The following is a 23467-nucleotide window of genomic DNA, read 5'->3' as shown; positions in this document are numbered from 1 at the left end:
TGATCCTGCTTTATTTATTTATTTTAATCATAGCGCTTACATCGTATACAACATTATATATTTATTGTTTATTGTCTGTTTTCTCTACTGGAATGTAAGCTTGTGAGAGCAGGGACTTTTTCTGTCTTCTTCTTCCTTTTTTTTTTTTTTTTTTAGAGAGAGAGAGAGAAAAAGCACAAATCTCTGATGCAGAGCTCAATCCCATGACCCTGGGATCATGATCTGAGCTGAAATCAAGAGTCAGACGCTCGACTGACTAGCCACCCAAGTGACCCTCTGTCTTCTTTATCATTGTATCTTCAGTGCTTAGGCAGTGACTGCCCATAGAAGGTACTCAATAAACATATTTTGAATGAACACTTGAATTAAACAGAATGATTGTTCCTGGCATGTTTCTCTGCATAGTTTCTTTGAGAACTTGTGATGGAGGGGCACCTGGGTGGCTCAGTCAGTTGAGCGTCCAACTCTTGATTTCAGCTCAGGTCATTATCTCATGGGTTCAAATTCAAGCCCCACACTGGGCTCTGCGCAGACAGTGTGGAGCCTGCTTGGAGTTCTGTCTCTTCCTCTCTTTGTCCCTCCCCTACTCGCTCTCCCTCTTTCTCTCAAAATAAATAAATAAACCTAAAAAGGAGGCGAATGGCCCTGGATCTTAGCCAAATACCATCTCATGGCAACTAACAAGCACAGCCAGGGCTGCTGAGGGGTCCTGTAGCCTGATCTGACTGAGGCACCTGAAGGTGCATTTTTGAAGAAAAGCTGACTTAGGAAGGACAGACTACTGCCTTTAAATATTATGCAGTATCATGTGAAAGAGAGATTAGTTTCATTCATTATTGCTCTAAAGCTCTACTCTCCAAATTTTCAAAGTTGTTCATCTGAATCAGTAAAATATTTTCAGCATCTTTTTAGTAAATGCATACTTATTTATAAATTATGTGCATATGATCATGGATGATGACAAATCAACCCAAATTTTCTCTCTTGGGAAGAACGAGTGCCCACTTCTGAGGGTAGACAACCCACAGGGTCCCTGGGAATGCTTATTGCACCTGATGACAATTGGCCCTTGTTTCAGTTCCCCCTTGTTCAGTTCCTTGTTTCAGACCCCTTAAATCCTGGCCACAAGTCCTGTCTTAGAAGTCCTCCTTTCTTCTTTTTGCCTTATCACCTAGGGTCACGTGAGTGCATGTCTTCCCAGGACCTGAAGGCACTCCTTGAAACACCATTAGATAGAAACACTTCCTAATGCTAAGAGCCACCCAGAGGTGGAGTATGCTGTCTTCTCAGGATGCACGTATTGTCTAATCACCGAGCTTGCTTCCGCTCAGGTGGCATAGCTTCCTGGAAATTTGGCATTTCCTGGAAATTTGGACTAGACCAATGTTTCTCAAGGAGTGCCATCTGCATCAGAATAAGCTGTGGGTGTGAGGGTGCATTTGGGGAGGGGTTGTTAGAACTGCAGATCTCAGGGCACCTGGGCGGCTCAGTCAGTTAAGCATCTGACTTCGGCTCAGGTCATGATCTCACGGTCTGTGGGTTTGAGCACCATGTCGGGCTCTGTGCTGATGGCTCAGAGCCTGGAGACTGCTTTAGATTCTGTGTCTCCCTCTCTCTCTCCCCCTCCCCTGTACATGCTCTCTTTCTCTCTCAAAAATAAACATTAAAAAAAAAAAAAGAAATGCAGATCTCTGGGCCTTTCCCAGACCTCTTGCATCAGCGTATCTTGGGGAAGGATCTAGGAATCAGTGTGGTGTCCTTCCCCACTCTAAGAGTCCATGGTTCAACTTCTAATGCTGTTTATTAACTGGGACTAGCTGGAAGCCCTTGGGCATTTTAGCTACCTTTTGGGCCTCTGTTTCATCATCTTTAAAACAGAAGTTAAGCTACAGTGTCTCCTAGCTCTGGAGCCCCATGCCTTTTTTTTCTCTTTAAAATGTTTTAATTACATGGCACCTGGGTGGCTCAGTCGGTTAAGCGTTCGACTTCGGCTCAGGTCATGATCTCGCGGTTTGTGAGTTTGAGCCCCGCGTCGGGCTCTGTGCTGACAGCCTGGAGCCTGCTTCGGATTCTGTGTCTCCCTCTCTCTTTGCCCCTCCCCCACTTGTGCTCTGTCTCTATCAAAAATAAATAAAATGTAAAAAAAAATAAATAAAATGTTTTAATTAAAATTTTAGATTTTAAAAATTGAGATCAAATTGATATATACTTGTAGTAGTCTTAGGTATGCAATATAATGATTTGACATATGTTGACATATGTATCTTGTGAGATGATTATCATAATAAGTTCAGTTAATGTCTATCACCACACATAGTTGCAGATTTTTCTTTCTTGTGAGGAGAGCTTTTAGGATCTACTCTATTAGCAACTTTCAAATACACACTACAGATTGTTAACTATAGTCACCGTGCGGTACATGACATCCCTAGGACCGTGCCTCTGTTTTCCACCTTGTCTTAGTCGCTTGTAACTGGGAACAAGTGAGCATGTTTAAAAAAAAGTTTGTTGCAGTGACATGAAATATAGTAAGTGCTTAGTAAATTTTTGTTGATTGATAGCTTAGTTTAGGGTTGGTCAAAGGAGACCATTCAAAGCAGGAGGAAAGCCACATGTTAAAAGCCCAGAGCTTCCCAAACCTTGGCTCACTTCAAACTTAACATGAAAGCCGCTATTTAAGTTGTGCTTCTGAAGTGGGCTGGAGGGAGGGGCTGTGACTTGCCATCGCAGGACTGCTACAGGCCTGTTGCCTGAAAGAGGTTTTCCCTGTGTGGCTTTATCAAAGGCCACAGGCCAGCAGCTAGACACACAGAGCTGTTCCTGTGTGGGCACAGAGACTCCTTGTCAGGCTGCCCCTCAGAGGAGCCACAGGGCTGCTTTCCATCCCCTCTGTAGAGAGGAAGATGAAGGAAGAGAAAGGGGCCCATGGCATTTGTCCAGGTCCCAACAGCAGCAGGCAAGACAAGCGATATTCATGGTCACACCTAAGGATGTGGAAGCTGGTGGCTTTGGCTGCAGTGTCTCCACCTACTTTGTATTTAAGACAACACTTAGAAAAGAGGAGACTTGCATTTTTGAGTCAGGGTCATTGCATGTTGCTGGAAATCTGAGGGAGGCTCTGGTCCACGGGGACCTACACGACTCTTGTCAGCTAGATAAAGGCAGCCGTTCAGTGGCCCAGATTGCCTGGTTGGGGACCTGGGTTCTCTTATCAGTCTTCCCTCCTTTACTGGAGAGTCTGGTTCTTTTTTTTTTTTTTTTTTAATGTTTTTATTTATTTTTGAGACAGAGAGAGACAGAGCATGAGCAGGAGAGGGTCAGAGAGAGAGGGAGACACAGAATCTGAAGCAGGCTCCAGGCTCTGAGCTGTCAACACAGAGCCCGACGTGGGGCTCGAACTCATGGACTGTGAGATCATGACCTGAGCCGAAGTTGGACGCTCATCTGACTAAGCCACCCAGGCGCCCCTTGGAGAGTCTGTTTTTAAGAACATCTGGGTGAGCTGTCTCTGCTGATGGCTGTCCCCACGCTTATGGCCTTGGTGAGGACCCCAGTGGAGTGACTCAGTGACTCTCATCCCTTGCTGTCAGCCTCAGACAAGCCAGGCTCAAGAGTCCTCAAGTGCCCTTCTCACCTGGGCCACTTCTTTGTTCTTTCCTGAGTCCCCTGCCTGTAGAGATAAACTCCTAAGATTCACCAGAGAGGTGAGGACTGGATGACACCCTATGTCTCTTCCAAACATGTTTCCCCAGGGAAGAGGATTTGCATTAACTAAGCACCCACTATATGTGAGGCACCCCTTATGCGATTTATACTCACACTCTCCAAAGTGGGGTGTGAGATACCCAAGGATGACCCATTGGGAAGCAGGAAGAACATACTAGAACATACTGGAACTATTTATATTGATTTTCTAATCTAAAAAATAAGAAAGAAATTAAGAACACTTGTATTTAATGGCAACTAGCACCTTTGTGCCTGGCACATGAGACATCTTGAGGGTAGAAGGGGGGTTACGGCCACTCAGAAGGCAGACAGTGGCATTCCTCAGGTTTTCATTTGTTCATTTTTAGCATACTGAGACAGACTGCAATGCACACGAATGTATTTTGGGATTTAAAAATAATCCTCACAAGTGGCACACTTGGAGGTGAACCATGTTGACCTAACCCCTACTCATCTTTAGGGGGTAAGAGAGGTGTGTAAAGGGAGTGATCAGTTTCACATTGGTACAGGCTCCTTTAAAGGGCCGACGAGAAGGATGGAGAGAAGACCAAGGTGGGTGGTGAGACCACTTTTGCCTGAGACGGTCAGGTTTTCACAGAAGAGGAAACGTTTCAGATGGCTCTAAAACATGTTCTTAGCTCTTAAATTTGGCTGCCCATCAGAATCATCCAGAGAGGTTAAAAGAAAAAAAAAAAAAAAGAGCTGGTTCCTGGACTCCTCCCCAGAGCTGTCAAGTCAGTGTCTCAGTGGGGAGAACAGAATCTACCTATGTTTGTCCCACCAGGTTTCTGTAGCCATATAGAGATCCTGGAAATGCTATTGGGGGGCAGGGCTAGGTGCTGGGCCAGCCCCAGGGGCCTCCAATTCCTCTGCAATCCTCTTCCATGGGGCTGGGTTTGGGGCCTTCCGAACGGAAGGCCAGGGCCCTGCCTGCTACTCTGAGCACCTAGCTGGGTTTGGAGACCAAGGTCCCATGGCCAGGGGAGGAGCCTCCCAGTGACATGATCTATGCTGCCCGGGCTCATTTACTGCCATCTGCCCTTGTACTGTGCTTACAGAAAAGATTTCTTTGTCAAAACACACAACAGTGAGCCTGGTTTGGCCCCAGGCTTCTGTGTCATAACTCTTTTTTATTGGAGCAAAAAGAAGTAGCACATTATTGTTCTTCTGCTCCACGTTTTCTCATGGATCAAGAAAGCAACAAGCACTCTGTGCGAAGAGAAAAGCCTGCTTTGTTGTCTGAGGACAGGGAGGTGAGAGAGACGGGGAGGCCTTTCACAGGCCGTAAAAGAGACATACCACACAAAACAGGCTTGAGGCGCATGGGCGGAGGGCTTGGGAATGGGTGGGAAGAAATCATTTGCACCTATTCACTGGCTCATCAGGGTTTCACACGTTTCACTAGTAAAAGTGACCTGGGCACGCCTGTGTCAAGGTTCTCTGGCAGAGCCTTGCTACGAGGAGGGTCATTCTGGGACAGCTTTATGCAATGACGATGCTTCTGAGAAATGGAGTTGATAAAGTTGTTGAGGGCACTTCAGTGTATTAAGAAACCTCGGGGCTAATGATGTGACAATTAGTAGTGTGCTTTCCATGTGTCATCTCTTCCCTGTGACCTGCGAGGGGACAAGGTGGCTGTTGTCATCCTCAGTTACAGAGGAGGCAACTGAGGCTCCGAGAGCCTGAATTCCCTTTCTTCAGCTCACATAGCAGAGTCAAGTTCAGTTCCTGATGTGTGTGTTTTACGTGACTCCAGTGATGTCAGAAACCGTTCAGTAATTTAAGTATTTCCCTACGTTGTTCGCTTCACGAATTTGAATTTTTACACATTGGATTTTCCTTAAGAGAGCATGAAGTTTAAATAAGTAAATGAATAAAAATTAAAATTAAAAAAAAAAGAGAGAGCATGAAGTCGACTCCACTAAGTTAGCACAGTCTACTAAGATGTGTACGTGACTCTGAGAAGCATTCCTTTTAACATAATTCAAATTTTGACAGCACAGAAATGAATAAACAAGTAGAAATTCCCCTGTACCTACATCTCTTCTTTCTCTACCTCCAGATAAATGCTCTTTCTAGAACAGCGATTCTTAAATTTTAGTGAGCACCATCACCTGGAAGGCTTGTGAAGCAGACGGCTGGGCCTTAGCTGTAGAGGTTCTGATTCAGCTGGTCTGGGGCAGGGCCTGAGAATGTGTGTTCCTCGTAAACTTCCTAATGATGCTGATGCTGCTGGTACAGGGACCTCGCTTTAAGAATCACTGTTTGATAGTGTTATTTTTCCTCTGTATCTCACTATAGCTCTGCATGTTTACAGACACAGATTTTTAAAAATGGACCCATGCTTTACTTAGAATTTTGAAATGTGTTTGTTTTCATTTAACAAAATATCCCAGACATCATTCCAAGTCTGTAGGTTAGGATCTACATCATTCTTTTTAATGGCTGCATAGAATTCGATTGTATGTCTGTACCATTATTTATTTAACTAGTCTCTATTACTGAATGTTCAGATTGTTTCCATTTTTCCCCTACTATAAACAACACTACAGATCTTTTCATATATATTTACACTTTTGTGCTAACAATTATGAAGGATAAATTCACAAAAGTGGAATAGATGGTTGACAGAGATTACATGTCTTCAGATGATATACAGCTGTCAGGTTATTCCCTCCTCCCATAAAGTTTGTTCCACATTATATTCCTGCCAATAGAATTTGAAGAATCTTTCATCAACATCAAATGTTAAGAATAATTTTTATCTTTGCTTATTGATAGGTGAAAAATGCTAGATTGTTTTAATTTGCATGTCTGTATGAGTAAAGTTAGGCATATGTTATTGGCCAGTTGTATTTCTTTTTCTGTAGCATGCCTACTTATATCCTTTGCCTGTTTTTTAGAGAAAAGGAATTCAGAATGGCAGAAAAAATGTATGGCAATTTCTTCACTCTGCTGGGCATAGCTTGGGCTCCTGACACCTTGCAGAAACATTGGAGGTGCCACAGAAGAGAAACAGGAAACAACTCAACACCAAAACAACCCCTTAAATAATCTGACAGAAAAATATAGAGGACCTGAATAGACATTTTGCCAAAGAAGACATACAGATGGCAAATGGACACATGAAAAGATGCTCAACATAACTCATCATTAGGGAAATGCACATCACAACCACGGTGAGATATCATCTTATACCTGTCAGAACAAAATAGCTAGAATCAAAAAGATAAGAAATAAGCACTGGCGAGGCTGTGGAGAAGAAAGAACTCTTCTTCATTGCTGGTGGGAATGCAAATAGGTATAGTCACTGTGGCAAACAGTATGGAGGTTCCTCAAAAAATTAAAAATAGAAATACTATATGATCCAGTAATTATACTACTGGATATTTACTTAAAGAAGACAAAAATACTAATTCGAAAAGATACATGCACCCCTAGGTATGGAAGCAACCCACGTCCATATGTAGATGAATGGATAAAGAAGACGTGGTACACACACACACACACACACACACACACACACACACACACACAGAGTCTGGAAAAGCAAAATGAATAAAGCTTGTTTACGCTAGAGAACAGAAGCCTGAAAGGGGCAGTGGAAAGGAGAAAAGCCTTAACTTTCTGAGTGGTGAGTCTTTCAAGAAGGGTGGCTGATGAGTACTTTCTTCCAGAGCATAGACCAACTTGAATTGCCATAGGTGGGCTTTATTCAGTTTAAGGAACTTCTTTCTCATTATAAGTACCAGTTCTAGTCTACATTTCTATTCTTCGAGACATTTCAACTCAATTGGAGACAACTTTGATGCTGTTCTCCTATACCTCAAATCATGGAGCATGATCTTCCAGGTACCTCTGTGTTCCTTTTTTTTTTTTTTTTTTTTTTAAGCTAGAAAAATTTAAATTTTTTTTTTCAACGTTTATTTATTTTTGGGACAGAGAGAGACAGAGCATGAACAGGGGAGGGGCAGAGAGAGAGGGAGACACAGAATCAGAAACAGGCTCCAGGCTCTGAGCCATCAGCCCAGAGCCCGACGCGGGGCTCGAACTCGCGAACCGCGAGATCGTGACCTGGCTGAAGTCGGACGCTTAACCGACTGCGCCACCCAGGCGCCCCTAAGCTAGAAAAATTTAAAACACAGTGGTCAGGTCAATCTGGTTTCATTCAATTAAAAGCTCAGGGGCTCTTTCTACTGTAGTGTTAGGAAGTCCTCTTCAGCAGCATGTGGCCTCAGTACTTTTTAGGGCTCATTATGGAGCTATGTCCTCTGCCTGGATGTTGACTCTGGCACCAGAGTTAATATGACAGCAACCCAGCCCAGCAGCTGAGAGGTCCCCTCTCTCCACAGGACCTGAGCAAGTAAGTGTTCTGCATTCAGTGAGTTTCCACTGATGGCATATAACCCGAATATTGACCCTCCTTCTATGTGTCCTCTCCCTGCTTCATTGCAAAAGTCTTGACTCCGATCTCTTAACTGGGCTCTTTATCCTGTTTCTCAGAAAGCATCCTCTTGTACCCAAAGCATGAGTGAACAATGCAGTAAGAGAAAGGTACTGCTAAGGCCCCAGGAGCCTTTGACTTCCCTCTCCTATGAACAGAATTAGAGTCCAAGGTAGGGGCACTTGGGTGGCTCAGTCGGTTGAGCCTCTGACTTCCGCTCAGGTCATGATCTCACGGTTCATGAGTTCGAGCCCCACGTCGGGGTCTGTGCTGATAGCTCAGAGCCTGGAGCCTGCTTCAGATTCTATGTCTCTCTCTCTCTCTGCCCCTCCCCATTGCTCTGTGTCTCTCCCTCAAAAAATAAAAAACAAACAAACAAAAAAGAATTAGAGTCCAAGGTAGAAAGCGAAGGCTTTGTCAACTCCTTCCAACTCCTCACCCCCATTTTCCCCTCGTGACTAGATCTTACCAAATCTCTAAGATCTCTGATCCACTTTTCCATCTTTATTATCCCTGGTTTAGTCTACATCCTTCTTCCTTTCCTGAATGAATGCATTGGTCTCCTGGCTTTCTTCAGTCACATCCCCTTCCCATCAATTTAATTATATATTCATTCATTCATTCATTCATTCATTCATTCATTCATTCATTCATTCATTCCTTCGTTCATTCGTTCGATATTCCATGAGAATTGACTTGTCTCTGTGCCAAACACATTCAATAAATGCCACAAGGCTGTGAGTTATTAATTACAAAGAAGACATCTAGGCAATCCACCCTCTTGGTTCAAAGGAGTTGGGGGACTTTCCGGGGTGGGGTCCCAGAGGCAGATGAACTTGAGCTGGGTCTTGAAGTGTGTGTCGGTAATGTGGAAAATTCCATGAGTCATCCACCTACCAGTTACTCCCCATTCTTTCTTGCTGCACTGGTGTTATTTGTTCACCTTTATGCTCAGGGAGGCTGCTTCTGACTTCATTTAGGTTACTTTTAGTTGGATCTTCAGTTACTAGGAACTCAAAGTGTTATGCAGGTGGGATGTAGCCCAGTGCAGGTGGCATGGCTATTTCCTGGCTTGTAGTAATGGGGTCACAGTAGGTGTCATTTGTTTCTCTCATTTCCCCAAGGTCAAGCCTGTAGACTCCAGGGTGTATTGTTGAATACTGAAGTGGCCTGTCCTGAGGGAGAAGACGAAGATCAGGAGCTGGCACAGGGGTCAGGAAGCCTCCCTTTCATTTTCATCTTAGGCAAGAGAGTGTCCAGCACATCCAGAAATCATGAGCACCCAAGCTGGGAGGGCATCTTGGCCATTATTTAGGTCAGAGGTCAGGCAGGTGATGTAAATGAATGAAACCAACCTGTGTTTGCATATGAAACATGTAGGATAGTCTTTATTTCATGAAGAAAGTTGCTCTCTATAATTTTTCCTGAAGCAGATGGACCTCTTGGTTGACCATTCATTTTCTTATGGGAATGGAAAAAGAAAAAAAGAAACAGTTCTCTATTGAAAAATAAACCACCTAATACAGCCTCCAGGCTGTGGGGACAATAGGCTGTACTAGGAATGTTGTGACCTGGAAAGGGGATGACTATAGGTGGCACCAAGTGGTTGTTGCCAAATGGGAATCTTGGAGCAGGATGATAGGTCTTCTGACTTCTCAAGAGAAGCCTGAAATATGATTTTTAAAAATATATGTATGTATATATATTTTAATGTTTATTAATTTTTGAGAGAGAGAGCGAGTGAGCGAGCCCGAGTAGGGGAGGAGCAGAGAGGAAGGGAGACACAGAATCTGAAGCAGACTCCAGGCTCTGAGCTCTCAGCACTGACTTTGACCTCAGGGCTTGAACGCATGAACCACGAGATCATAACCTGGGCTGAAGTCGAATGCTTAACTGCTTAACTGACTGAGCCACCCATGTGTCCTGAAAAAAATTTTTAATGTTTATTTATTTTTTCAAGGAGAGAGAGACATACCATGAGTAGGGGAGGGGCAGAGAGAGAGCTGGAGACACAAAATCTGAAGCAGGCTCCAGGTTCTGAGCTGTTAGCACAGAGCCTGATATGGGGCTTGAACTCACAAATTGTGAGATCATGACCTGAATCGAAGTCAGATGCTTAACCGATTGAGCCACCCAGGTGCCCCTGGTTAAAAATATTTTAAAAATATATCCCTTAATACAAATCAAAACCACACTGAGATATCACCTCATGCTGGTCAGAGTGGCTAAAATGAACAAATCAGGAGACTATAGATGCTGGAGAGGATGTGGAGAAACGGGAACCCTCTTGCACTGTTGGTGGGAATGCAAATTGGTGCAACCACTCTGGAAAACAGTGTGGAGGTTCCTCAGAAAATTAAAAATAGATCTACCCTATGACCCAGCAATAGCACTGATAGGAATTTACCCAAGGGATACAGGAGTGCTGATGCATAGGGGCACTTGTACCCCAGTGTTTATAGCAGCACTTTTAACAATAGCCAAATTATGGAAAGAGCCTAAATGTCCATCAACTGACGAATGGATAAAGAAGTTGTGGTTTATATATACAATGGAATACTACTTGGCAATGAGAAAGAATGAAATCTGGCCTTTTGTAGCGACGTGGATGGAACTGGAGAGTGTTATGCTAAGTGAAATAAGCCATACAGAGAAAGAAAGACAGATACCATATGGTTTCACTCTTATGTGGATCCTGAGAAACTCAACAGAAGACCAGGAGGAAGGAGAATGGGGGGGGGGGGATTTACAGAGAGGGAAGGAGGCAAACCATAAGAGACTCTTAAAAACTGAGAACAAACTGAGGGTTGATGGGAGGTGGGAGGGAGGGGAGGGTGGGTGACGGGCATCGAGGAGGGCACCTGTTGGGATGAGCACTGGGTGTTGTATGGAAACCAATTTGACAATAAATTTCATATTAAAAAATAAAAAATAAAAAATAAAAACCCGGGCTAAAGATGTTTAAAAAATATATATCCCTTTGCTTCCTGAGCGTGTGCATTATAGGGACACACATCTAGAAGCAAAGCCTAGAGCTAGAGGCATTTGGGGTTAGGAGTGCAGAGCAGGGAGTGGAGATGCAGGGAGATGGAACCAGGAGCATGGGCTTCTGAAGGACAGAAGCTGAATCCTGGTCTAAGTGCGAAACAGGAAAATGAGATAAAAAAGCACACCAAAGAAAATGTAGAGACGCACAAAGAAGAAAATGAAAATCACAGTCCCGCTATGCAGAAATTAGGAAAGTGAAATTAAGAAAACAATCCCATTTACGATTTCACCAAAACCCATAAAACACCTAGGAATGAACTGCAGAAAAATCACTAATTTTTAATATTTTTCCTTACAGTCTTTTCTTTTTCTCCTACAGCCTTCTTTCCTGATGCGAGATTAGGATAATTTCCCCCCTTGTCATTACAATCTCTCTGCAAACTTATTTTTGAATGGCGGTATCTCAGTCTGGTGCCAGGGTAATGGCTCACAGAACCTTACATATCCAAATTCTGTCAGAAGAAAACTCCTTTCTGAGTCCTGGCTGGTTGTTCTGTTCACTCACTGAAATGTCACCTGTCATGCTACAGTGGTAGGATGCCTGCATCCCATGCTGGGGCAGGGGTTGGAATGTAGGAAAGGATAAAAACTGGCAGAGAGAGCAATCTAGGGGGGAGAGGAGCAAGGCTAAGTCAGTCACTGCAGATCTTTAAGTGAAACTCAAGTCAAAATTAAATCATGCCCCGAGTGTGAATCCTTTTAGGAAAGTTTAAACAAACTGCGTGGGTGGAAACCACACATGCTCCTGGGCTCCTTAGGGGCTCTAGGAGTTGGTAGGAAGCTTCTACATTTGCCTCCTGCTAATGTTACTCTCTGATGGCAGAGCTAGGAGTGGAAGAAAGGCTACAGGCACATCCATGTCCAGCCCTGGAAGGACGACTTCAAGTGCTGGCTGAGTAGCAATTTCTAACAGTCAGCCTTGCGAGGCCCCCCAGCTGTCTTCTCTCGGGCAGGTGCCCCTGGGGCGGGCTGGAGGGGGTGAGTGAGGAGGGCCTTCCAGAGTCCCTCAGGAATGAGGTTGTCACATGGCCTCTGAGTCTCATCTTTGTGTCTGTCACCTCTCACTGCCCTCTGGTTTAGGGGTGGGGGGCCCTGGCAGACACACTATACCTGCTTTGTGACTACGTGCATCTCCCTGAGGGTGTGTTCCCTGTGCCTTGTGCAATGGCTGCTGAGTGGCAGGGCACAGGTCTGAGTACATTTCCCAGGCAGCTGGCATGATGAAACCTGGCTGGCCCAGCTCCCCTGTGAACACTTGGCTCCCCTCATCTCCACTGTGTTCCCTGAACAGACACTTGACATGGTAGTGGGAACTGGTTTCAAAGAGCATTCACAACACCCTGTGTTGAGTGAGATTCTGCTTTGTGTGTATGTAACACGATTCCCAGGGATCAATGAAGGTGAAACCAACAAAACAAACAGATGTGTAATGCAGATTGTTTGTATTGCTAATAATAATTAATACAATAGCTGTTTACTGAGCATTTGCTATGTGCCAGTCCTTGGGCTAAGAGCTTTTATGCATTAGCTTATATATATATATAATATATATATATATTATATATATATATATATTATATATATATAAATTTTTTTCTTTAACATTTATTTATTTTTGAGACAGGGACAGAGCATGAGCAGGGGAGGGGCAGAGAGAGAGAAGGAGACACAGAATCTGAAGCAGGCTGCAGGCTCTGAGCAAGCTGTCAGCATAGAGCCTGATGCGGGGCTCGAACCCACAAACTGTGGGATCATGATCTGAGCCAAAGTGGGATGCTCAACCGACTGAGCCACCCAGGTGCCCCTGCATTAGCTTATATATTTAAGCCTCACAAAACCTATTTGAGTTAGGTACAATTAATACCCTCTCCCTCTGTTGTTTGGACACCAAGTCATATTTGCTTTGAATTTGAAATGAATAGCTTTCTGAGCTCTGGAAGTATTCTAATTCACTAAAGGAGAAAAGGAAGACTTTCCCAAGCAAGACAGGAAGCCCAGTATTGGCAGATTTGAGGATTTGCAGAAGTCATACCGTGGCCCATTTAACACACACAAAAAACCAGCCAAAAATTTTTTTGCATGTAATTGACTTAGATGATGCCATTTTTTTCTGAGAACAAAATTTGGAAGACAGCTTGTACTTGGCTGGAAGCTTTGTCCAAAATGTACACAGATAATCAATGGCAATGTGGCTGTTGATTCTCAGAACAGCAGAAAGAAAACCTGATTCAGAATGGAATAACTGCTAAAGCTTTGAGGTCATTACAGTTTGCAAACCCAGGAAAGCAAACTGAATTTGCTCCAGAAACTGGAGAACGAGAAAAAAAGAAGGTTCACAAAAAAGGCAACCACTGGTTCTGACAGGTAAGTGATACCAGTAAAGAATCAGGTCTGTGATAGCCTGGGTCTCCTGACTCTTAGTGCAATGGACTCTCTGACTGCCTTGATGAAGACTATTTAGGATGTTTCTATACTTGTCCTGCCTGTGGTTCCACCAAATGTGAAGCTGAATGCCACTGGGACCACAAGTAACTGAATGAGCAAGATGAAATAGGAGGAGAAATCATTCATAATAAACATGCTGGATAATTTGTGGTACCAAATTATGGAATCTTTAAAGGTCCTTTCTGTATTTCTAAAACTCTGTCATTCTAAGATACATTTTATTTTTTACTTTTCCTTATTTTTTTAAAATGTTTTATTTGTTTTTGAGAGAGTGTTTTATTTATTTTTGAGGAGCAGAGAGGGAGACACAGAATCCGAAGCAGGCTCCAGGCTCTGAGCTGTCAGCACAGAGCCCCTGGTGGAGTTTGAACTCACGAACCGTGAGATCATGACCTGAGCTGAAGTTGGATGCTTGACCAACTGAGCCACCCAGGCACCCCCAAGATACATTTATTTTTTTTATTTTTTATTTTTTTTTTCCCAAGATACATTTAAAAGTTGATTGCTAAATGATGGAAATTTGAAAACCATCTCAACATGCACTCAGTGTGTGCTAATTTTGCATTTAGGGTGCTTTAAGATTCATTATTTGGATGTATATTTAATCGTGCCATTACTCAGCAGTCAGCTTCAAGCCTGTCTGGGTCAATGTCAAATAGGTAAAGGCAGTCCTCGATTAGCACAATTCAAATTTCAGCTACCAACGTATAGACTGTGAGTAGTCATGTGAACTACAAACATCCCTGCTAGCTATTAGGTCTGCAAGTCATTATGTAAGAGATGTGCTTCATGACCTGTGACCAGTCACAGTACTTCTCTCAAACTTTGCTAGTGATTGGTTACTGCATATTTGTCATTCAGTTCACTCAAAGACAGCAAAGCATTCGTTGTGTTGTATCCTTGGCACCCATGTGACATTTTGCAAAAGTGGATCATCAAAAGAACTGGCCAATGAAGGTGAAAGTGCAGTGAAGAAATGAAAAGTGATAATGTGAGACATGAGATTCGAACGTAAATGGAGTTGTAGACAAAATCACTGAGTTTCAAAGACAGTAATAGCTAATTTCAGTTTCAAGGGTAAATTTCTTGAACAGTTCTGCCTGTATTTGTTCTTTATGCCTATTTATGAGACCAGACTTTTAGTGAGCATGCAAAATGCTAAAAGAGAAGTAGATCTAATTTAGAGTACTCTGTAATAAAAGCTGAGTTTTGGGAAAATTAAAAAAAAAAAAAAAAAAAGACAGGAAACCCAGAACCAATTAGGAAAAAAGCAGACAATGGGGATGCCTGGGTGGCTAAGTTGGTTGGGCCACTTACTTCAGCTCTGGTCATGATCTCGTGGTTTGTGAGTTTGAACCCCGCTTTGGGGTCTGTGCTGACAGCTTGGAGCCTGGAGCCCGTTTTGGATTCTGTGCCACCCTCTCTCTTTGCCCCTCCCCCACTCACATTCTGTCTCTCTTTCCTTCAAAAATAAATAAACATTAAAAAAAAATCAGACAAAATTGACTACGTATATAACATTTTTTAAAAGATGGCAAAAGACACCATAAAGTCGAAAGACAACACATATTTTGAGAAAGTATTTATAAGACAAATGACAGGAAAATAGTTAATATCACACAAAAAGATTCTACAAGTTATAAGGAAAAAAACTCAGGCCAGTTAAAAATGAATAAAAATTTGAATACTAATTCAGAGAAGAGGAAATCCAAATGACCAATAATCACATGACAAGATACGCAATCTTATTATCAGGAAACTGCAAATTAAAACATCATTGGTCTACTTTTTCATGTATCAGACCAGTAAAAGTGAAACAAGTTTTTATATGTGGGGTTGATAAGAATGCAGAAAATAAGCACTCTCTTTATGACAGAAGTGTGATTATATATTTTTTGGAAACTGTCCTGGCAATATCTATTAAATAATTATATTAAAATAAACACTACAGGAGACATTGTTAGTTGCCTACTCAATATCCATAGCTTTTTTCTTCCTTTCCAATAGAATCCTAATTTTGTTTATGTTAGCAAGATGATGAATTGTACGTGATTTAAACCATCATGAGAATACTGTTCTTTTCCAGTTACTCAATTTCCCAGTCTAGCAGTGGTCACATTACCCAGTTCTGGTCAAGAAAATGTAAAGGAAAGACTGCTGACAGATCTCTGGGAAGGCCTTTGCTTTGCTTTGCTTACATAAGGTACAATTGTGGGTGTTACTACCTTTCTCCCTTTACCTTTAATACAAACATGTTTGATACCTGGAGTTGTGGCAGCCATTTTGTAACCACAAGGAGGCAAGTGTGAGGACAAAATGCTAACATGCTAAGGATAGCAGAACAGAAAAATATATGAGAGCTTGAGTTCTTCAACCAATACTCATTACTACTTACCTCCAGGCCTTTGTTATGTGACAAAAACAAATCCTTGTTTGTTTAAGCCTCTGTTAGTCGGTTTCCATTACTGATCATTGAATATAACTCTAATCAGACACATACATTCCTTTTGACTTGGCCATTCTATATGTGACTCCATCCTAGAGAAATGAAAGTACCAGTATGTAGAGATTTATGTAGAACTTATGAATAACATTGTTTTTGGAAGCAAAGAACTGAGAACAAGTAGAAATGTCTATTAATAGCTAGATGGCTAAATAAAATGTAATATATCCATATAATAAATTGCTATATAGTTATTAGAAAAAAATGATTTAAAAGGGTGTTTACTGGGGCGCCTGGGTGGCTCAGTCGGTTAAGCGGCCGACTTCGGCTCAGGTCAGTGAGTTCAAGCCCCGCATCGGGCTCTGTGCTGACAGCTCAGAGCCTGGAGCCTGTTTCAGATTCTGTGTCTCCCTCTCTCCGACCCTCCCCTGTTCATGCTCTGTCTCTGTCTCAAAAATAAATAAACGTTAAAAAAAATTTTTTTTAAAGGGTGTTTACTGAACTTGATGTTAATGATGAATTATGCAAGAACAGTAAATTGAATGGTTAACATTTATAGTACAATCTATTACTTATAAAAAAGATCTTTCTATATGTGTGTAAATGTTTGTATATGTCTACACAATCATAGGAAAAAGGGATTAAAAAACATCGGCAGGAATGAGAGGAGGAACACATTTGAATGAAAACAAGTCTGGTAGAAGAAAATAATCTGCTTTAAAGATTATCAAACTTTATTCAACTATGAAGAGAAGCATCTAATGTGACATAAATATACATGATATTGGCAATTATGTTTTAAATACGAAGTTGAATAGAAGAAAAAAGTTTTTACACACACAAAACAAATTTTATTATATAATTCCTTAAACATTTTTTTTAGTTTATTTATTTATTTATTTAGAGAGAGAGAGAGAATGGGGGAGGGGCAGAGAGAGAGGGCAAAAGAGAATCGCAAGCAGGCTCCACGCTCTCAGTACAGAGCCTAATGTGGGACTTGATCCCACGAACCGTGAGATCATGACCTGAGCTGAAACCAAGAGTCGGATGCTCAACTGACTGAGCCACCCAGTTGCCTCTATATAATTTCTTTTTTCAATTGATTTTTTTTTATACTTTTATTTTTTTATACTTTTCAAAATATTTTTAAAAATTCCAGTAAACATACAGTATTATATTTGTTTCAGGAGTACAATATAGTGATTCAACAATTCTTTTTTTTTTTTAAGTTTATTTTTGAGAGAGAGAGAGCATGAGTTGGGGAGGGGCAGAGAGAGAGGGACAGAGGATCTGAAGTGGACTCGGCACTGACAGCAGAGAGCCTGATGTGGGGTTTGGACCCATGAACCACAAGATCATGATCTAAGTGGAAGTTTGATGCTTAACTGACTGAGCCATCCAGGCACCCCTCAACAATTCTATACATTACTCAGTGCTCATCATAAATGTGCTCTCTAATCCTCTTCACCTCTTTTTGTGATCCTCCCACCTACCTTCCCTCTGGTAACCATCAGTTTGTTCTCTATAGTTAAGAGTCTGTTGGGGCGCCTGGGTGGCTCAGTCAGTTAAGCCTCCGACTCTGGCTCAGGTCATGATCTCACAGTTGGTGGGTTTGAGCCCCGCGTCGGGCTCTGTGCTGACAGCTCAGAGCCTGGAGCCTGCTTCAGATTCTGTGTCTCCCTCTCTCTCTGCCTCTCTCTCTCTCTCTCCTAAAAATAAAATAACATAAAAAAAAAAATTAAAAAAAAAAAAGAGTCTGTTTTTTGGTTTGTCTTTTTCTTCATTTGTTTCGTTTCTTAAATTTCACACGAGTGAAATTATTTGGTGTTTGTCTTTCTCTGACTAAGCATTACACTCTATAGGTCCATCCACATTGTTGCAAATGACAAGATTTCATTCTTTCTTATGGCTGAGTATTATTCCATCGTATATATATACCACATCTTCTTTATCCATTCATCTATTTTTTATTTATTTATTTATTTATTTTATTTATATATGAAATTTATTGTCAAATTGGTTTCCATACAACACCCAGTGCTCATCCCAAAAGGTGCCCTCCTCAATACCCATCACCCACCCTCTCCTCCCTCCCACCCCCCATCAACCCTTAGTTTGTTCTCAGTTCTCAACAGTCTCTTATGCTTTGGCTCTCTCCCACTCTAACCTCTTTTTTTTTTTTCCTTCCCCTCCCCCATGGGTTCCTGTGAAGTTTCTCAGGATCCACATAAGAGTGAAACCATATGGTATCTGTCTTTCTCTGTATGGCTTATTTCACTTAGCATCACACTCTCCAGTTCCATCCACGTTGCTACAAAAGGCCATATTTCATTTTTTCTCATTGCCACGTAGTATTCCATAGTGTATATAAACCACAATTTCTTTATCCATTCATCAGTTGATGGACATTTAGGCTCTTTCCATAATTTGGCTATTGTTGAGAGTGCTGCTATGAACATTGGGGTACAAGTGCCCCTATGCATCAGTACTCCTGTGTCCCTTGGATAAATTCCTAGCAGTGCTATTGCTGGGTCATAGGGTAGGTCTATTTTTAATTTTCTGAGGAACCTCCACACTGCTTTCCAGAGCGGCTGCACCAATTTGCATTCCCACCAACAGTGCAAGAGGGTTCCCGTTTCTCCACATCCTCTCCAGCATCTATAGTCTCCTGATTTGTTCATTTTGGCCACTCTGACTGGTGTGAGGTGATACCTGAGTGTGGTTTTGATTTGTATTTCCCTGATAAGGAGCGACCCTGAACATCTTTTCATGTGCCTGTTGGCCATCCGGATGTCTTCTTTAGAGAAGTGTCTATTCATGTTTTCTGCCCATTTCTTCACTGGGTTATTTGCTTTTCGGGTGTGGAGTTTGGTGAGCTCTTTATAGATTTTGGATACTAGCCCTTTGTCCGATATGTCATTTGCAAATATCTTTTCCCATTCCATTGGTTGCCTTTTAGTTTAAAAAATTTTTTTTTCAACGTTTATTTATTTTTGGGACAGAGAGAGACAGAGCATGAACGGGGGAGGAGCAGAGAGAGAGGGAGAGAGACACAGAATCGGAAACAGGCTCCAGGCTCCGAGCCATCAGCCCAGAGCTTGATGCGGGGCTCGAACTCACGGACCGCGAGATCGTGACCTGGCTGAAGTCGGACACTCAACCGACTGCGCCACCCAGGCGCCCCATGTTGCCTTTTAGTTTTGTTGGTTGTTTCCTTTGCTGTGCAGAAGCTTTTTATCTTCATAAGGTCCCAGTAATTCACTTTTGCTTTTAATTCCCTTGCCTTTGGGGATGTGTCGAGTAAGAGATTGCTATGGCTGAGGTCAGAGAGGTCTTTTCCTGCTTTCTCCTCTAAGGTTTTGATGGTTTCCTGTCTCACATTCAGGCCCTTTATCCATTTTGAGTTTATTTTTGTGAATGGTGTGACAAAGTGGTCTAGTTTCAACCTTCTGCATGTTGCTGTCCAGTTCTCCCAGCACCATTTGTTAAAGAGACTGTCTTTTTTCCATTGGATGTTCTTTCCTGCTTTGTCAAAGATTAGTTGGCCATACGTTTGTGGGTCTAGTTCTGGGGTTTCTATTCTATTCCATTGGTCTATGTGTCTGTTTTTGTGCCAATATCCATTCATCTATTGATGAACATTTGGGCTGCTTCCATAGCTTGGCTACTGTAAATAATGCTGCAATAAACACAGGGACGCATATATCTTTTCAAATTAGTGTTTTTATATTCTTTGGGTAAATACCTAGTGGAACTACTGGATCATATGGTAATTCTACTTTTAATATTTTGAGGAACCTCCATACTGTTTTCCAGAGTGGCTGCACCAGTTTGCATTCCCACCAATATTGCGTGAGGGTTCCTTTTTATCTACATCCTTGCCAACATTTGTTGTCCTTGTGTTTTTGATTTTATCCATTCTGACAGGTGTGAGGTGATATCTCATCACGGTATTGATTTGCATTTCCCTGTTGATGAATGATGTTGAGCATCTTTCCACGTGTCTGTTGGCCATCTGGATGTCTTCTTTGGAGAAATGTATGTTCTTGTCTTCTGCCCATTTTTAATTTGGGTTTTGTTTTTTTGGATGTTAAGTTGTATAAGCTGAATAGAAGAAAAATTTCAAATTATACATTTTTGTTTTCTCATAGTTTCTTATACCCCCCCTTTTTTTTGTAGAACATGAATTCCAATTTTATTTTCCCCTGTACCAAGAATTCAAAGATAGGTGGTATTTTCCTTTTAATGATATGAAGGCAGAATTTAGTTTTGAATCCTTTACCTGGTACTTTTTACCCGGTTTAAAAATGTGGTATTCCTAAATAGAGATATAGTATTTGCACAGTTAAAATAAATAATGAGGATAACTATCCCAGGAACACTTGTAGAATTCTGGTACACCAATGTCTTCTTAGTGTTCAGTGCTAGCTTTTAAAAACTCTTCACAGTCCTTTATTTACACCATCAGTGTTAATTAAGAAAGACAATTGAGTAATTTTAATTCATTTTCATGATTTAATGACAGGGGCTCATTTATGGAATTCAATTTTCACCTCCTCAAATTAGAATGCACTTCAGTTCATCACTTTCGTTACTAGAAAACTGATTTTTGTGTAGGAAAATGAGTCAGGTTATTTCTTGTCAAATAAATTTCCCAACACCATTTGTGACAACGTGGATGGGCCCGAAGAGAATTCTTCTAAGCGATCTAGTCAGACACAGAAAAAGAAATACTGTATGACAAATACTCACTTCTATATGGAATCTAAACAAGTTGGACTCAGAGCAACGGGAAGAAGTACAATGGTCATTGCAAGGAGCCGGGGGTGGGGTGGGGGAAATGGAGAGATGTTGGTCAAAGGGTACAATCAACCAAGTATAAGAGGAATAAGTTTTAGCGATCCAATGTACAACATGGTGACTATAGTTAACAATACTGTATCATATACCATGTACTTGGAAGTTACTGATAGATGAGATCTGCAGTGTTCTCGGTACACACACGAAAATGGTCATTATGTGAGAGGATGGAGGTATTAACTAACTTCACTGTGGTAGTTATTTTGCAATAAACGTATGTATCAAATTATCATACTATCATAAACTTACATAAGCTATATGTCAATTATATCTTAATACAGCCATGGAAGGAAAAAGAGGGAAAAAAATTCCTGTCGCATCCACCTGGGCTGTGACAAAGTTCTTGGTAAACCACTGGTCAGAACGTGTAATACATTTTTGCCTAGAAGAAAAGCTTTTCATGGTAGATAGGGAACCAGGGAAGGTCACAATGACCTTTTGACTTGTGAGGTGTCTGACTGTGGTAGTCGATACCAAGTCCCTTCATCTAATAACCTGGTCCCGCGGGACCCAGTGGTCCCATATGACATCGCTCCTCTGCCTCAGGAGACATACCTGGGTCCATCAATATATCTGATGCCTTTGTTACACTAAATGTTACTGCATTACCTTCAGTGTCTCTGGCATTAGGTAAATGCTTGGCTATAAAGACAGAGAGGATAGAAGTGCTTGACCTTGTGAAGCTCATGACCTGGGGCACAGGACAACTTGGGGAGGACTTGTCAACAAACATGGCGGCGGTAGGCACAGTAACAGAAGTCTGAATAACGTGAAGGCTCTGTATGGGGGCTCCTGGAAGGTTTCAGAGAGAATGTGAGGCGTAAGCCTTCTGTTCTGGAAGGAACAGAAGCATGCTAAGAGAGAGGAGCAGAAAAAAGGCATTTTCAGCAAAGAGAACTGCCAAGGCAGAGAGGCATGAAGAGGCCTGGCAGAGCCCGAGACAAGCAAACAGCTTGAGAGTGGAAGCTGCAAACAGCAACTGTGGATGGTGACCTGCAGACAAATTTTGGTGGGGTCACAGAGTGGTTTATAAATTTGGGCCACATTTAGAAATAGAGATATTTTATGAAAAAGTCCAGATTCTCTGCTCCTCTTGAAAAAATGGCAAATCTGGCCACTGTGCTGGATATCCACGAGGAACTGGAGGGGAGGAGTGGCGCCCCCTTCTGAACAGGTCTGGGCCCTCCAGTTCTTCACAAGGTCTACCTTCCTCTCCAGATTCCTAGACTAGAGCATTCACGCTTCCAGTGAGCAGTCCCACTGATTCTGATTACCAGCTTCACTTCTGGAAGCATTTGAATTTTTTGCCTCCAGTTAAACATTCTTGGAAATTGAAGAGCAAGGAGAGGGAAAGATCGCAGAGGTGAATTAGCTGTGGGAAGCCATCAACAGCCTTTGGGCTGAAGGGGTGAGGGGAGGAAGTGGTGTAAATGAAGTGTGGTGAGGGCCCAGTCCTGGGTTGTAATTACGCTGGAGCAGGGAGGCAGTGGGGATGAAAAACCTCAGCTCTCCCCCAGGGCCATGCTGGAAGCCACAGGATTGGGAGGGCCCTGGGCAGCCTGTCCACAGGGGTACAGGGTGTACAGTGGATATGGGAGAGCAAATCACCAGCACACCTTGGCACTTGGGGATAGAGAGAGCTTGGACAGGCCCTCTCCTGAGAGTCATTTGGACTGTGGTCGCTGTGTGGGCCTCCCCCCCTCCCAAGGATGGTTAAGCTATAGGCTCAAAAGCCAGGAGGTGGGAGCGAAGGGGTTGAGCAAGCCTGAGATGCCCCTCCATCACCAGGAAGCCCTGGGAGGCTGCAGGACCCATAGCAGGGCAAGGGGAGGGCAGAGGCTCAAGTCTGGGCTCATAGACTATTCCAGAAGGGAGCTGTGGGAGGTGAAGGCTTGGAGCACTGGTAGCCCATGGACTCTTGGGCAAGAGGTGGTAATTCGAGCGCTGGAGGTGGACTGGACCCCAGAGGCTTTTCCAGCACAGGCTCTAGTCCAGCAGGGGACCCCCTGTGCCCTGGCGGTCACCCAGCCTCTGCTTGGCCACTTTGGTGTCAGGGAGTACGCTAGCCTAGGAAGAGGTTCTGGCGATGAAAAAGACTCTGTTGAGCAGAAATCAACCTTTTTGCTGCTGGCCCTGTTCTTTGAGGTCACACTGAGCAACCTTCTATGTCCAAGGGCAGTTTCCTCACTCCTCTGGGTCCTTAACCACTGGGAACTTGACCCTCTGATTATGGCCCCATTTGCCACTGACTCTCTGGAAATTTTCCTCATGACACATCCCCTCCCCATGCCTTCTTTTACCTTGAATTGAAGGTCGGTAGAGGATCAGAGAGTGGGGCCTCCCTTGAACTGGATAATATACTAGTGGCATTTAGGGTCACACTAGATTTTCTTGATTACAAGATTCAGATTGAGCAAGTGGGAATTTGTAAACTTTATCTCAACATCTCCCTGAATGAAACATGCAGGAGCTAGATAGGTAGGCAGTGGGGGCTCAGTAAC

General features: G+C 42.6%; 1 protein-coding gene and 1 pseudogene across 1 annotated transcript in view; one reads left to right on the top strand and one right to left on the bottom strand.

The window, feature by feature from the left end:
- LOC121019133 (ARL14 effector protein-like) overlaps positions 1-13807 on the top strand; it is a 60710-nt pseudogene extending 46903 nt beyond the window's left edge.
- A 6353-nt stretch (positions 13808-20160) lies between these two features.
- Positions 20161-23467, bottom strand: part of TGFA (transforming growth factor alpha) — a 116706-nt gene continuing 113399 nt past the window's right edge. The window contains exon 7 of the mRNA XM_040458309.1: positions 20161-20210. Coding sequence (XP_040314243.1) covers positions 20197-20210 — 14 coding nt within the window. The 3' untranslated portion in view covers positions 20161-20196. The remainder of the gene's footprint in view (positions 20211-23467) is intronic.

Source organism: Herpailurus yagouaroundi, unplaced genomic scaffold, assembly GCF_014898765.1.
Source record: "Herpailurus yagouaroundi ecotype Mexico unplaced genomic scaffold, PumYag 221, whole genome shotgun sequence".
Classification (NCBI taxonomy): Eukaryota; Metazoa; Chordata; class Mammalia; order Carnivora; family Felidae; genus Herpailurus; species Herpailurus yagouaroundi.
This window is presented reverse-complemented; position numbering and strand designations above follow the sequence as displayed.